The 13,410-nt window shown below is 42.9% G+C and overlaps 1 protein-coding gene across 1 annotated transcript in view; it reads left to right on the plus strand.

The window, feature by feature from the left end:
- GABRR1 (gamma-aminobutyric acid type A receptor rho1 subunit) overlaps positions 1–7,652 on the plus strand; it is a 33,975-nt gene extending 26,323 nt beyond the window's left edge. The window contains exons 6-9 of the mRNA XM_027551412.1: positions 166–306; positions 2,624–2,776; positions 4,639–4,835; positions 6,860–7,652. Coding sequence (XP_027407213.1) covers positions 166–306; positions 2,624–2,776; positions 4,639–4,835; positions 6,860–7,153 — 785 coding nt within the window. The 3' untranslated portion in view covers positions 7,154–7,652. The remainder of the gene's footprint in view (positions 1–165; positions 307–2,623; positions 2,777–4,638; positions 4,836–6,859) is intronic.
- The last annotated feature ends 5,758 nt before the right edge of the window (positions 7,653–13,410 follow it).

Genomic DNA, 13,410 nt, shown 5'->3' on the forward strand with positions numbered 1-13,410 from the left:
CCTGATGATTCTGGAAGACTGAGGAGAATTAGATTTGTCTTTTTGGATTTTGTTTTGCTTTGTTGGACTGCAGTTTGTTTATTCAGCTGATCTTGTTACAACCCCCACAGAGCCTCACAGACAGGCTCATCTTTCCTGGCGTCTGATGCCATCTTGTCTTTTCAGATGCCTACACGGAAGATGACCTCATGCTCTACTGGAAGAAAGGCAATGACTCCTTAAAGACAGATGAGCGGATCTCCCTCTCCCAGTTCCTCATCCAGGAATTCCACACCACCACGAAGCTGGCCTTCTACAGCAGCACAGGTGAGGGCGAGGGGGCTACTTGGATCTCAGGAGGCGTGTGGATTGGTTATCAAGTGAGCAGAGCCTGTGCCTCTAGGATTTGAAACCAAAGATGAGATTTCCAGATCGGGTCTAGAGGGTGGTGAGCACGGGGTGAGGGAGGTTTTTTGATACCACCACAGCATCAGAAGTGATAATCTAGAAAATCTTAATAAAAACTACAACATAAGCCCTCTGTGTAGGTCTATTTGAGACAATTGCATTGACAGTTTAACAGCAGAAATTTCACCCTGATATGACTCCCAGAGACCCCTGTCCAATAGGCAAAAATAGTCCAATTTCAGGTTTATTATTTTCCGTTCATGTTCTCTTGACTTTAGCACCTTTGAGTGCTTCTCTCTTAACCAATCCCCTGCTGCCATACTGTTTGCACAGCTCCTCTCATGACCCTCTTGTGAGCCACAGTGCAGGAACTACACACCCCACGGGCAGTGCTGTTGTTGTTTTTTGAACCAAGTCTGGGCAAGCTTGCCACCGCTGCCCCCCGCCTCCACCACCACATTGCCTGTGGACAGGCGCTGTGGCCTTCCTCCTGGCAGCTGAGGTTACAGCTGAGCTTCACTCTCTCCAACCCTTGCAAATAATCGCCTTTCAAGATGACTTTGCTCTTATCTTTCCGCAATTTCTGTTGCCAAAACACTGCATGGTTGACTACACTCTTTGATCTGTAACAGAAGGCATTGTTCATTTCCAACATATGGTGATATCACGTCTCTTATTTTTTGCACACCTCACCCACCAGTCTTGGTCCTTCGGGGAACCCTCATTCCTTTGACTCTTAGCATTTTGACATTCCCTCTTGTCTGAGTGTGCTTAGGCTGCTATAAAAAACTACCATAATTCTGTGTGTGTGTGTGTGTGTGTGCTCAGTTGTGTCTGAGTCTTTGCAACCCCATAAACTTGTAGCCTACCAGGCTCCTCTGTCCATGGGATCAAGAATACTAGAGTGGATCACCATTTCCTCCTCCAGGGGATCTTGCCAATGCAGGTAGCGAACCGGCGTCTTCTGCATCTCCTACATTGGCAGGCAGATTCTTTACCACTGAGCCACCAGGAAGCCACAGACTGGGTGGCTTCTAAACAACAGGAACTTGTTTTGCACAGTTTTGGAGGCTGGGAAGTCAAGATCAAGGAAACTCACCCTACTTACAACCCCCACAGAGCCTCACAGACAGGCTCATCTTTCCTGGAGTCTAAAATATTCAGTGTCTGATGAAAGCCTGCTTCCTAGGACTCACTGTGTCCTCACATGAAAGAAGGTGCAAGAGAACTCTCTGAGGCCTATTGTGTAAGGGCACCAATCCCACTCACAATGAAATCACCTTCCAAAGGCCCCACCTGCAAATACCATCACTTAGAGGATTAGGTTTCAACCCATGAATTTGAGAAGGACATATTCAATCTCTAGCACCTCCACAATCACTTTCTGGAGCTGTTATAAATATAACTGTTGCACTAAAATTGTCCTGGGATGCCAGTTTTCCAGTTAATGCTGCCAAGTCCCCATTTTATTTTCAGTTCTTGTCATGTCAAGTTTATCCTGCCTTTTCCTCTCCTTCTACCATTCTCTGTTCCCTTCAATTCCTCCATACAAGTTTTCCTTGTAAAGAGCACCAGGGTGAAGCTAAAGCATAGCCTAAATGCACTGTTGTAGTGAGCAAGGTATTTTTACTTTAAACATATTTTTCCCCCATAAAGAAATCCAGAGGGAGTTGTTAAATCCACACATCTCAAGCTTTAACATATGTAAGAATCATGTGGAGAGGAGTGTTAAAAGAAGTTTCTTTTTATTTTTTTTTGACCACAGTGCGGGGCTTGTGGGATCTTATTTCCCTGACCAGGGGTTGAACCTGGGCCACCACAGCGAAAGCACCAAGTTCTAACCACTGGACAATCAGGAAATTCCCAAAAGGAAGTTATGATTCAGTAGATCTAGGGCAGGGTCCGAGAATCTGCGCTTCTAACAAGCACCCAAGTGATGGTGATGCTGCTGGGCCATGTGCCATATTTGAGTAACAAAAGTCTTACATGGCCTTCCGGAGGGGTTCCCTTTGTGTATAGGATGGGGGCCAAAGATTCCTTGAAATGTACTAACCCGTATGATGTGGGTTATCATATAATTATTCTGTTCCATGGTTTTTCTGTCTTCCATTTTATAAAGGTAGGGTAAGTTTACAGGCAAGCGTCTAAGGCATTTATGATTCTCTGAATCAAATCGGTCCTATGGGGAAGCTGAGTGGCTATAGTGTGTATTCTTTCTTCTTCCTGTGTCCCGCAGGCTGGTACAACCGTCTGTACATCAACTTCACGTTGCGTCGCCACATCTTCTTCTTCTTGCTCCAAACCTACTTTCCCGCCACCCTGATGGTCATGCTGTCCTGGGTGTCCTTCTGGATCGACCGCAGAGCCGTGCCCGCCAGAGTCCCTTTAGGTAAGCAACATCTCAAGTGCACGTTCCAGACATCTGAAAATACAAGGAATTCCTTCCAGATTAAAAACCCTTCTTTCCAAATGGGTCCTGAATCCCGGTAGGCATTATAACTCAGAAAAACATCAAGTTATTCATTCACAGGTATAATGCCACTATTAAGAATCTGTGCAGCAAAGCTGTTTATAGGTCCTCCTGGGAGTCCACACAAACAGTTCATCTTTAATCTTATTAGAGCTGAGTCCTGGAGTGGGTTGTCCTGGTCTGCGGTGCTTTCTCTGCTCACCTGGATAAGAAAGTCACATTCTGTAACAGGGCTTTTCAAAAGGTGGCCCAAGGGATCTTTGTGATAGATTCTGTGGGGGAAATTGTTTAAAATGAAGAATCCTGGGGTCTATCTACATGTATAGGATCAGAATCTCTGAGAGAGTTCCAGGAATTTGCATTTTGAACAAGCTCCCCCAGTAAACCTTTTTTTTTTTTTTTTTCCTTCGATGTGGATCATTTTTAAAGTCTTTATTTAGTTTGTTATAACACTGCTTCTGTTTTATGTTTTGATTTTTTTGGCTGAGAGGCATGTGGGATCCTAGTTCCTTGACCAGAACTCGAACCTACACCCCTGCATTGGAAGGTGAAGTCTCAACCACTGGACTTCCAGAGAAGTCCCTCCCCTAGTAATTCTTATACATACTCAAGTCTGAGAATCCCTACTGTACTATCAATGGCTGTTTGCCATCCACTCTCTTCCCTGATTTAAATATTGCACCCATTCCACACGCACCACCATGGCTCAGAGGTCCTGGGGCTTCAAGGGAGAGAATGACTCACCAGGTTTTAGTGAAACTGGATTGGTGCTGGCTCTTAAGATGACCCCAATCCGCTGTGATTTGGTGTTTGCCAAGCAAATGTTCTGAGCTTAATTTGAAATCTCAGGGACATTCCCACTGACAGATGCCCTGGCCTTTAACGGTTGTTCTGTAGCTTGAACAGTTACTGTGCTGAATAAATAAATATTCTAGTTTCAGAATCTGTCTCCCATAAATGAGGTTAACATCATTCTTGGTAAAATTGACAGGGTCCTTAAGTCAACATTGCAGTGTGGGCAGCCAGGTCCAGGACCCAGCAGGCCCTGGCAGCTGACAACACAGGCCAAGGACTACAGGATTCTACCCCAGCAACAAGGACACATAGATTAAAATGCAACTTGTGTACTTTCCCCCCCTCTTTTGGAGAAGGAGTTCCAAGAAACATACATACCTGCTCGTATATACAGTCTTCTTCTTATTTTGTTTATAAATATTTATTTTATGAATAAAGTTAATTAATTTATTTTTTGACTATTTTGCAAGGCTTGTGAAATCTCAATTTCCCAACCAGGGATTGAATCCTAACCACTAGACTACCAGGGAACTCCTCTGCAATCTTTGTTTTAAGCAACTGAATGTAAAGAATTGTCTTACTGCTAACCTGTCAGGGGCTCTCTGCGGAAAAACAAAGTGATAAAGGTGCCAGGATGAAGACACAAGGAGGGGGAACTCCCTGGCAGTCCGGCGCTTAAGACGCCATACTTTGACTGCATTAAGACTCCATGCTTTCACTGCAGGGCGCTCAGGTTCAATCCCTAGTCTGGGAACTAAGATATGACACTGAGCAGAGCAAAAAAAAAAAAAGATTCAGGGATACAGCTGGGAGCAGAGGAATAGGAGAAACTTTATAAAAGCTAAAACTGGAAACTTGAGCAGCTGGAGGGCCAGGGAGGGAGACGTTCTAGGCCAGAGGAGCAGCTGGGAGAAAGAAGAGGCACGGAGACATCCAGTGGGTTTGGTGGAAGACAAACCCCTGCTCCTTTCTCTCTGTGTCTGCAGGGATCACCACGGTGCTGACCATGTCCACCATCATCACGGGCGTGAACGCCTCCATGCCCCGCGTGTCCTACATCAAGGCCGTGGACATCTACCTCTGGGTCAGCTTCGTGTTCGTGTTCCTCTCAGTGCTGGAGTACGCGGCCGTCAACTACCTGACCACCGTGCAGGAGCGGAAGGAGCGGAAGCCACAGGAGAAGGTGACTTTACCATGAGCAGGAGTGTCTGCAAGGGTAGGATCTGGTCTAGCAATGGACCTTGGGCAGGTCCGACTTCCTCTGTAAAATAGGGTAATGGCACTCCCTCCTCCACTATTTCACCAGTTAGCTGTGAAGAGCAAACAAGAGAATAAGTTAAATGGTGTGAAATTTACTCTGAGCTACCTCTTTTACTCATTCAAACATTTATTTAGCACCTACCATAAACTAGCCTCGGAGAAGGCAATGGCAACCCACTCCAGTACTCTTGACTGGAAACTCCCATGGACGGAGGATCCTGGAAGGCTGCAGTCCATGGGGTCCCGTAAAGTCGGACACGACTGAGTGACTTCACTTTCACTTTTCACTTTTCACTTTCATGCGTTGGAGAAGGAGGCGGCAACCCACTCCAGTGTTCTTACCTGGAGAATCCCAGGGACCGAGGAGCCTGGTAGGCTGCTGTCTATGGGGTCGCACAGAGTGGGACATGACTGAAGCGACTTAGCAGCAGCAGCAGCAGCATAAACTAGCTTCCTGGAAATGGCAACCAACTCTAGTATTCTTGCCTGGAAAATTCCATGGACAGAGGAGCCTAGTGGGCTGCTGTCCATGGGATCTCAAAGAGTCAGGCAGGACTGAACAACTGAGCACCCACACATAGACCAGGATCTGCTAAGTCAAGTTAACTAAGGCCAGGTTGCTTCAATCTTGGTGGTGTTCCTAGTTCAGTGATAAAAGTAAATGGCAATTCAACATGGTGGGACAAATGATTTAGAGGAATCATAAAAGAAGCTTCCAGAAATGTCTCTTTCCAAGACAATCTTTTTAATAGTTGCATAATAAAGAATGTCTTGGATGTAGTATAACATGATTTATTCCCCTATTGATGGGCAGTGTTTTTTTTCCATTTTTTGCCATTATAATAAATGCTGCAATAAACATTATATATATGTATTATACATAGATAGATGGATAGATATGTCTGTCTCTTGAAAGCTTATATATATATAAGCTTCCAAGGAAGCACATCCTCCATTCTAGGAAAATTTCCTTAATATGTGAGCTCATACAACTCCCACCACTTCCCAGATCACCTTCCCTCCCACCTGGTTTCCCCTTCATTCTCCTGTCTGCAGTTCAATGATTATCTCCTCCAGAAAACTCAGGTTCTGTAGAGGAAACTATCCCCACAATGCCACACTTTTCAAATTCCCATCCCATGTCTCTCTCTTTCTCTCTCTCCCCCTCTCATACACACACACACACACATACACACATAATAACTGCAAACATTTCTGCTACTGCTGCTGCTAAGTCACGTCAGTCGTGTCCGACTTGCGCGACCCCATAGACAGCAGCCCACCAGGCTCCACCATCCCTGGGACTCTCCAGGCAAGAATACCGGAGTGGGTTGCCGCTTCCTTCTCCAATGCATGAAAGCAAAAAATGAAAGTGAAGTCGCTCAGTCGTGTCCGACTCTCTGCGACCCCCATGGACTGTAGCCTACCAGGCTCCTCCATCCATGGGATTTCCCAGGCAAGAGTACTGGAGTGGGGTGACATTCAGGGGTCATATCAGAGAACATGGCAATGATCTGATCGTGATCCTTCTTGTGGGCCTCCGATATGACTTGGTGTTTCCTAACAGTTGATGGGTTATCTGCTCTTTCATTGATAAAATGTTTACAGTGCCACCATCATTATTTCCACAACCCCTTAAAAGAAAGAACCTCCCTGTAGCTCAAATGATAAAGAATCTGCTTGCAGTGCAGGAGAGTAGGGATTGATCCCTGGGTCAGAAAGATCCTCTGGAGAAGGGAATGGCAATCCACTCCAGTTTCCTTATCTGCAGAATCCCATGGACAGAGGGGCCTGGTGGGCTACAGTCCAGGGGGGGTCACAAAGAATGAGACACGACTGAGCAACTAACACACACACCTTGAAAGAAAGTAGGAAAAGGCGATCCCCTCCTCTGTGCAACTTTGTTGGCTGAGCTTGAATTCCAGCATGCGTTTGCTGTGTCCACAGCTTCCCTGCACCTGCGGGTTGCCTCAGCCACGCGCAGTCCTCCTGGACGGCAGTTACAGTGACGGGGAGGTGAATGACCTGGGCAACTATACCCCCGAGAACGGAGACAAGCCCGACAGGATGATGGTGCAGCTGACGCTGGCCTCGGAGAGGAGCTCCCCGCAGAGGAAAAGCCAGAGGAGCAGCTATGTGAGCATGAGGATTGACACCCACGCCATCGATAAATACTCAAGGATCATTTTTCCAGCTGCATACATCTTATTCAATTTAATATACTGGTCGATTTTCTCATAAATGCCTGTAATTCTATACATTTCACATTCTTCTGTATGTACTACAGAAATAATTGAATGATGAGACATACTTTAAGGTTATGATGAAAAGAAAGTTCCCAGTACCCACCCTTTTCCAGCTTTCCAAAACTACACTGACAAGGCACTTACTGGTTTAATTTACACGTATTAACCGCTTATTGTATACACAGCATTATATTTGGTACTGCAGGTATAGAGATACCCATAGCAACTGATGATAGTTGTTACTGGGATCTCTTAGAAAAGCACACTGCTTTTCTAAGAGAAAAGGCACACTGGGATGGGGTAGGCACATGTAGTTCAACCTCTTTTAGACTCTAGATACTTATTCCTACGAACCATATCCTTTATGTGAGTGTCACTCTAGTCTCTGGACCAGGTGGATCTGGGAAGCACCTGAAGTTCTTTCGTTGCTGTTGTTTAGTCATTAAGTCATGTCCGACTCTTTGCGATCCTATGGACCGTGTAGCCCAGCAGGCTCCTCTGTCCATGGGATTTACCAGGCAAAAATACTGGAAAGAGTTGCTGTTTCTGTCTCCAGGGGATCTTCCTGACCCAGGTATCAAACCCACATCTCCTGTATTGGCAGGCGGATTCTTTACTGCTGAGCCACTCATTTACATGCACCTAAATCCCCACTTTGACCAAAACTTATGCTTCAGTCTGTAGCCTCTTACCTATTTTATATGCATTTCTTTGTGTTGGTTTCATTACAAGGCAATAATAATATTCCTACTTTATTTACATCTTGTGGTTCCTAAGGATTCACCTCTTCACAACAAAAGCTCTTTAGAGTGGTACAGTGGTTTCTGATTTTGGTAGGTATTTCCCTGGTAGGGAAACTTTGAAGAAGAAACTATTTGCAGGCATTTTGTCAGTTTTGTCATAGAGGTAACTAGCCTAGAAAATCTGTGTGTGAGTATTCCCTGTTTGGAGAAGGCAATGGCACCCCACTCCAGTACTCTTGCCTGGAAAATCCCATGGACGGGGAAGACTGGTGGGCTGCTGTCTCTGGGATCGCACAGAGTTGGACACGATTGAAGTGACTTAGCAGCAGCAGCAGCAGCAGCATTCCCTGTTTAATAATCACTGCTTCATGAATCTCCACCTTGCAGCCTGTCCAAATTCAAAGTGAAGTTAGTAATGTGATATCTTCACTGATGAGCCTGGGATTAGACTGACTTTTTCTGCATAACCATGACAAGGAAATGCATCATTTGAGACTACCTATAACTTGTTAGGATGAGAAATACGTGGTTACTGAATGTAGAAGAGAATGCCAAAATGAAAAAGAAATGGTTACACATCACTGGATATCTCCATTTATACTCAGTGAATACCAGCATCTTCTGTGAACCAGAAAATAATGGCCACTGATATCAGGGCAGGGGATAAAGGAGAGGGTTCTAATTTGGTGTATTATTTAAACAACATATAGCTATTCATACTATATAGCCACAGGATCAACTCCCATCAAATTTATGCATAAAGCATTTGTTTGAAATTCAAATAAACTCTATACCTTGTCATTTTCACTCCAAAGCTAATTTGATCCCTATATCACGTTATTTCTTCATGAGGGCTATACTTTGGTCTTTAAAAAAAAAAAAAAACAACCAAAATTTCATAAAGTCTAATTACAGGGCAATCTCCCATTTTCTTGAAATAAAAAAAAGTTTTTTTTTTTTTAATAGCAACTAGTAGAAAAATGTAAAGCAATATAGATGAAATAGTTAAATGTAAACTTTTAATACTAAAAATATTTTTAGAACATTACCTTTTTCATGCTTATTTTAGGAAACAATTCCAATCAAATTTCACAAACATCTTCGCCACTTGCTTTTTCCTCGGAGCAGGACCACTTTGAACCATCTGGGCGGGTTTCCAGGACACATAATGTGCACTTCCATCCACAGCGTTTGGGGAGCTTTGCCATTTGAACCAGCATATAGGATGCTGTATTGTATTAGTCTGCTCAGGCTGCCAGAGTGGAGTACCGTAAACTGGGCAGCTTAAACAATAGAGATTCATTTTCTTTCAGTTCTGGAGGCTGGAAGTCCAAGGTCAAGGGGTTGGCAGGTTTGTTTTCTCCTGAGGCCTGTCTCCTGGGCTGGCAGATGCCGCCTCCTTGCTGCCCTCGTCTGGCCTCTTTGTCTGAGCACATGCGTCTTTGGTGTCTCTTCTTTTACGTAACACAAGTCATATTGGATTTCAGCCCTGCCCTTGCGATCTCATTTAACCTTAATTACCTCTTTGAGGGCCCTATCTTCAAAGAAATCACAGGGGTGAGAACTTCAAAATACAAATTTTGGGAAGACACAATTAGGGAATTATTCAGCTTCATACCAGTATAGATAGTGCATCTGAGGGCAGGAGGAGACGGGGGCGACAGGATGGGATGGTTGGATGGCATCACTGACTCAGTGGACATGAGTCTGAGCAAACTCCAGGAGATAGTGAAGGACAGGGAAGTCTGGCATGCTGCAGTCCATGGGGGCACAAAGAGTCGGACACAACTGAGCAGCTGAACAACAACAGTGCATATTATAAGTATTTACTCTTGATCTTTACAACATAATCACATACAGTATTGTTTTTTAGAGTGATCTTTAAAAGGCTTGTTCACATTGATATCTATACTAGTGGTATGAAGAATAAGTTATTGAATTCATGCTCAATGTCTTTGCTACCTTTTCTAGCAATTCTCAGGTGACCTCTACAAAGCATCTAACAGCATTGATTGAGGTGGCAGTACTTTGCTTTCAAAGCTGTCACTGAGACAGAACTCTGTAATTTTACTTCATAAAAACCCAAATACAAAGCAACTCTCTTTTCTGATAATTTTGGAGAAAACCACCCTTTATACGTGGACATCTATAGTACTTAATAAACTTGTTGGCTTGACTGGAGAGTAGAGAGATTTGGTTAATAATATTGTCTAGTTAACAGGCAGGTATGAGGACTTCCCCGCCGGTCCAGTGGTTAAGACTGCGTCTCACTGCAGGGGCATGGATTCAATCCCTGGTGAGGAGACTAAGATCCTGCATGCCATGCAGTGCAGCTAAAGAAAAAAAAAAAGGCAGGTATCACCTGAATACTGAACAAATAAATTGGCACTCACAATACATAAACATTAATATGAGGAAAAAATTTTTAATAGTTGCACTTTTCTATTTATTCATTTTTAATAGTGGCACTTTCTGTATCCATTCATTCATTCAGCAAGTAATTCTAAGCACCTAGTATGTAGCATGCAACGTTCAAGAGCAGTGCTCCTCAAACTGTCTGTGGTGAAGGACCAGTTTGTTTAATTATTTTATATTTCCAATTCACTGGAGAACTTCACAAACCTAGGTCTAAGCCTGCATTCCACCCTGTAGGAATGGACTTGTGGGTTTGACCATGGAGCCCAAAATTGTGTGTGAATGTAAGTCATAATAATCAAAATAAAGCATACAGAAAAAGAACATTTCATTCTGATTATTAAAAAAACTGTGTTACAACTGAGTTTCTTTGTATGGGAAATTCCAGTATTTGCAGTAATAAGAAAGCACATTATCCAACAAACACATTAATAATGTTAGAATAAAACCATTTAATTCACTTAAGTATTATCACCACTCTCAAAATAATTGGATGCTTTAACTTTTCAATTTAATATTGTTTAATTTTTATCTATATATAATTGGGACAAATACTTGTAATTCCCAGAAGAACCCTGGCATTACCTAGGAACATGTTAGGAAAGCAGAACATCAAGCCTCACCCCACACCCAATTAGAATCTGTATGTTAACAAGTTCCCCAGGTGATTCTTACGTACATTCAAGTGAGCAAAGCACTGAACTAGGTTTGTGTGACCATATACCTTTAGTATCATTCACAAAAAGTTACGTAAGAGCTGCATTTATACATGAAGCAACTCAGTATTGCATGCTTACTCTATGTGGGAGGAATATTTCCTTTCTTTCTACCTTTTTTGTTTTGGAGGGGATGGTAATTTGTAAAGTTGTAAAAAGCAGAAAAAACCCCATTCATAATCCTATTAGCCAGGGGCAACTAGTGTTACTTATCTTTTTTTCTACATAGTTTTGTAAAGTTGCCACCATATGTTATATACAAATTGATACAGGCTTTTTTCCATGACATAGTATGACCATTTTCCTACTAAAAACTCCCTATAGTTTGCAGCCATTAAAACCATTCCATACTATGAGTGTGCATCTTTTCCTTAACACTGGATAAAAAAATAATACTGTGATGAATACTCTTAGGGAAATATTCTTGTCACACTCTAGACTTAATTTCCTCATATTAACAATGAATGTATAGAATGGATGCTGATTTGAGATCAGTAGTATTATTATATTGAGTAAATAGTGTGTAGTGTAATTCCAAGTTCTCAGCTTTTTAAGACTTTAAAAATCACAAATGGAACTAAACTATACCTTGTTAATGTTAGTCACTCAGTTATGTCCGACTCTTTGTGACTCTATGTGACACCATAGCCCACCAGGGTCCTCTGTCCATGAAATTCTCCAGGCAAGAATACTGGAGTGGGGGTAGCCATTCCCTTCTCATGGGGATCTTCCCAATTCGGGGATCAAACCCAGGTCTCTTGTATTGCAGGCAGATTCTTTACCATCTGAGCCAACCAGGGAAGTTCAAAACTATACCTTAGTGATTCAATGGAACAGAACCCACTCAAACTAGCTTAAGACCACAGGAATCACAAAGACATGAAGTGCATAAATGGCTATGCCTGATGAGTACTGTAACGATTGCAGACAGCTTCTCTTTCTTGGCAGTTACCTTTCCTTTTTTTTAGTGTGATTTGCTTTATTCACTATGAAGATTGTCCTTCTCTGCTCACACATGACAGTCACCTCCAGATTCATTGACCTTAAAATCCCAGAGGTCATCATCCTCTAAATGACCTCAATTCTTAATTCCCAGGACAGCTAATTCAAGTATCTCTCCACCCTTATCAAAATCCCATTTCAGTCTGTATAGGCCTTCTACTGAGCTAAAAGAGGGTGAGCTGGCCCTTCAGGAGATGTGAAAGGAATTAGAAACAAGAGTCAGAATAAGCTTTTTCCTACTCAGCCTACCCTGCACTCAATAATAGCTGTCTGCAAATGAGGTCAGAACAAGGACACTTCACAGTTAAACAACCTACCCCCGCAAATTACCAAAACATCAGAAACTGATTGAACATGAAGAACACGCTTCTGTACAGGCAGAAAAATGTATTTCTTTGGCAATGGGAATGGATAAATCAAAGCCATATATTAATAGGTAATAATAAATACAGTTATGACATATTGGGGTGAGGAGAGAAGATAAGTTTGATTAGTCAAATTGTTCTTAGAATAAGAAATCTATGCTTTGTGAGTTAATTTCTAAATTTTGTTATTATTTCCACTTGATTTTCTAAATTCTTTTGTTCCAACCTTGGATCAATGAAACAAGTAGTATTTAGGCCGCCAGAACTTAGAAAATGGCAGAGGGTAGGTGGGGTAATAGCAACATCAGAAGCTGGGAAACATGGGCTAAAATCTGATCGGAGAGACTCCTAGAGATAAGGGGCTTCCCAGGTGGACCCAGTAGTAGAGAACCTGCCTGCCACTACAGGAAACATGAGATGTGGGTTCAATCTCCAGGTTGGAAAGATCCCCTGGAGGAGGGCATGGGAACCCACTCCAGTATTCTTGCCTGGGAAATCCCATGGACAGAGGAGCATGGTGGGCTACAGTCCATAGGATCACAAGGAGTCGGACATGACTGAGCACCATCATAAACATCTGAAACAGCTGTGGCTTCGATCTCTTTCTGGCTGGGATTTTCTATTATAAGCTCTTCTTACATACATATTTTTTACAAAAGAGCTTGTCTTAAAAACACACAACCCACCTGAGTGGGTTTTGTGACTTTGGATGGATGGGCAGAAGCTAAAAGCTAAGCCAATGGGAGGTATACCAAATAGTTGCTGCGGGTAACCGCTCCATCTCTGAGGAAACATTAGGCTGAACAATAACTGAGTAGCCCCTCACCACTTTCAGAGATTAATGGACAGACAACAGCTTAAAGTTTTGCTAAGATTTCAACTGCACCCAAGTCTACTTTTTCACAGGTGGCCTCTTACTCCCCTATCAAGCTAAAAGCAAACTTGAATTCTTATAGTTCAGGGGTACTTAGATTCGTATCAAACTCTTTTAAGCTTCTCATACACAACACA

The sequence above is a fragment of the Bos indicus x Bos taurus genome, chromosome 9 (assembly GCF_003369695.1).
Source record: "Bos indicus x Bos taurus breed Angus x Brahman F1 hybrid chromosome 9, Bos_hybrid_MaternalHap_v2.0, whole genome shotgun sequence".
Classification (NCBI taxonomy): domain Eukaryota; kingdom Metazoa; phylum Chordata; class Mammalia; order Artiodactyla; family Bovidae; genus Bos; species Bos indicus x Bos taurus.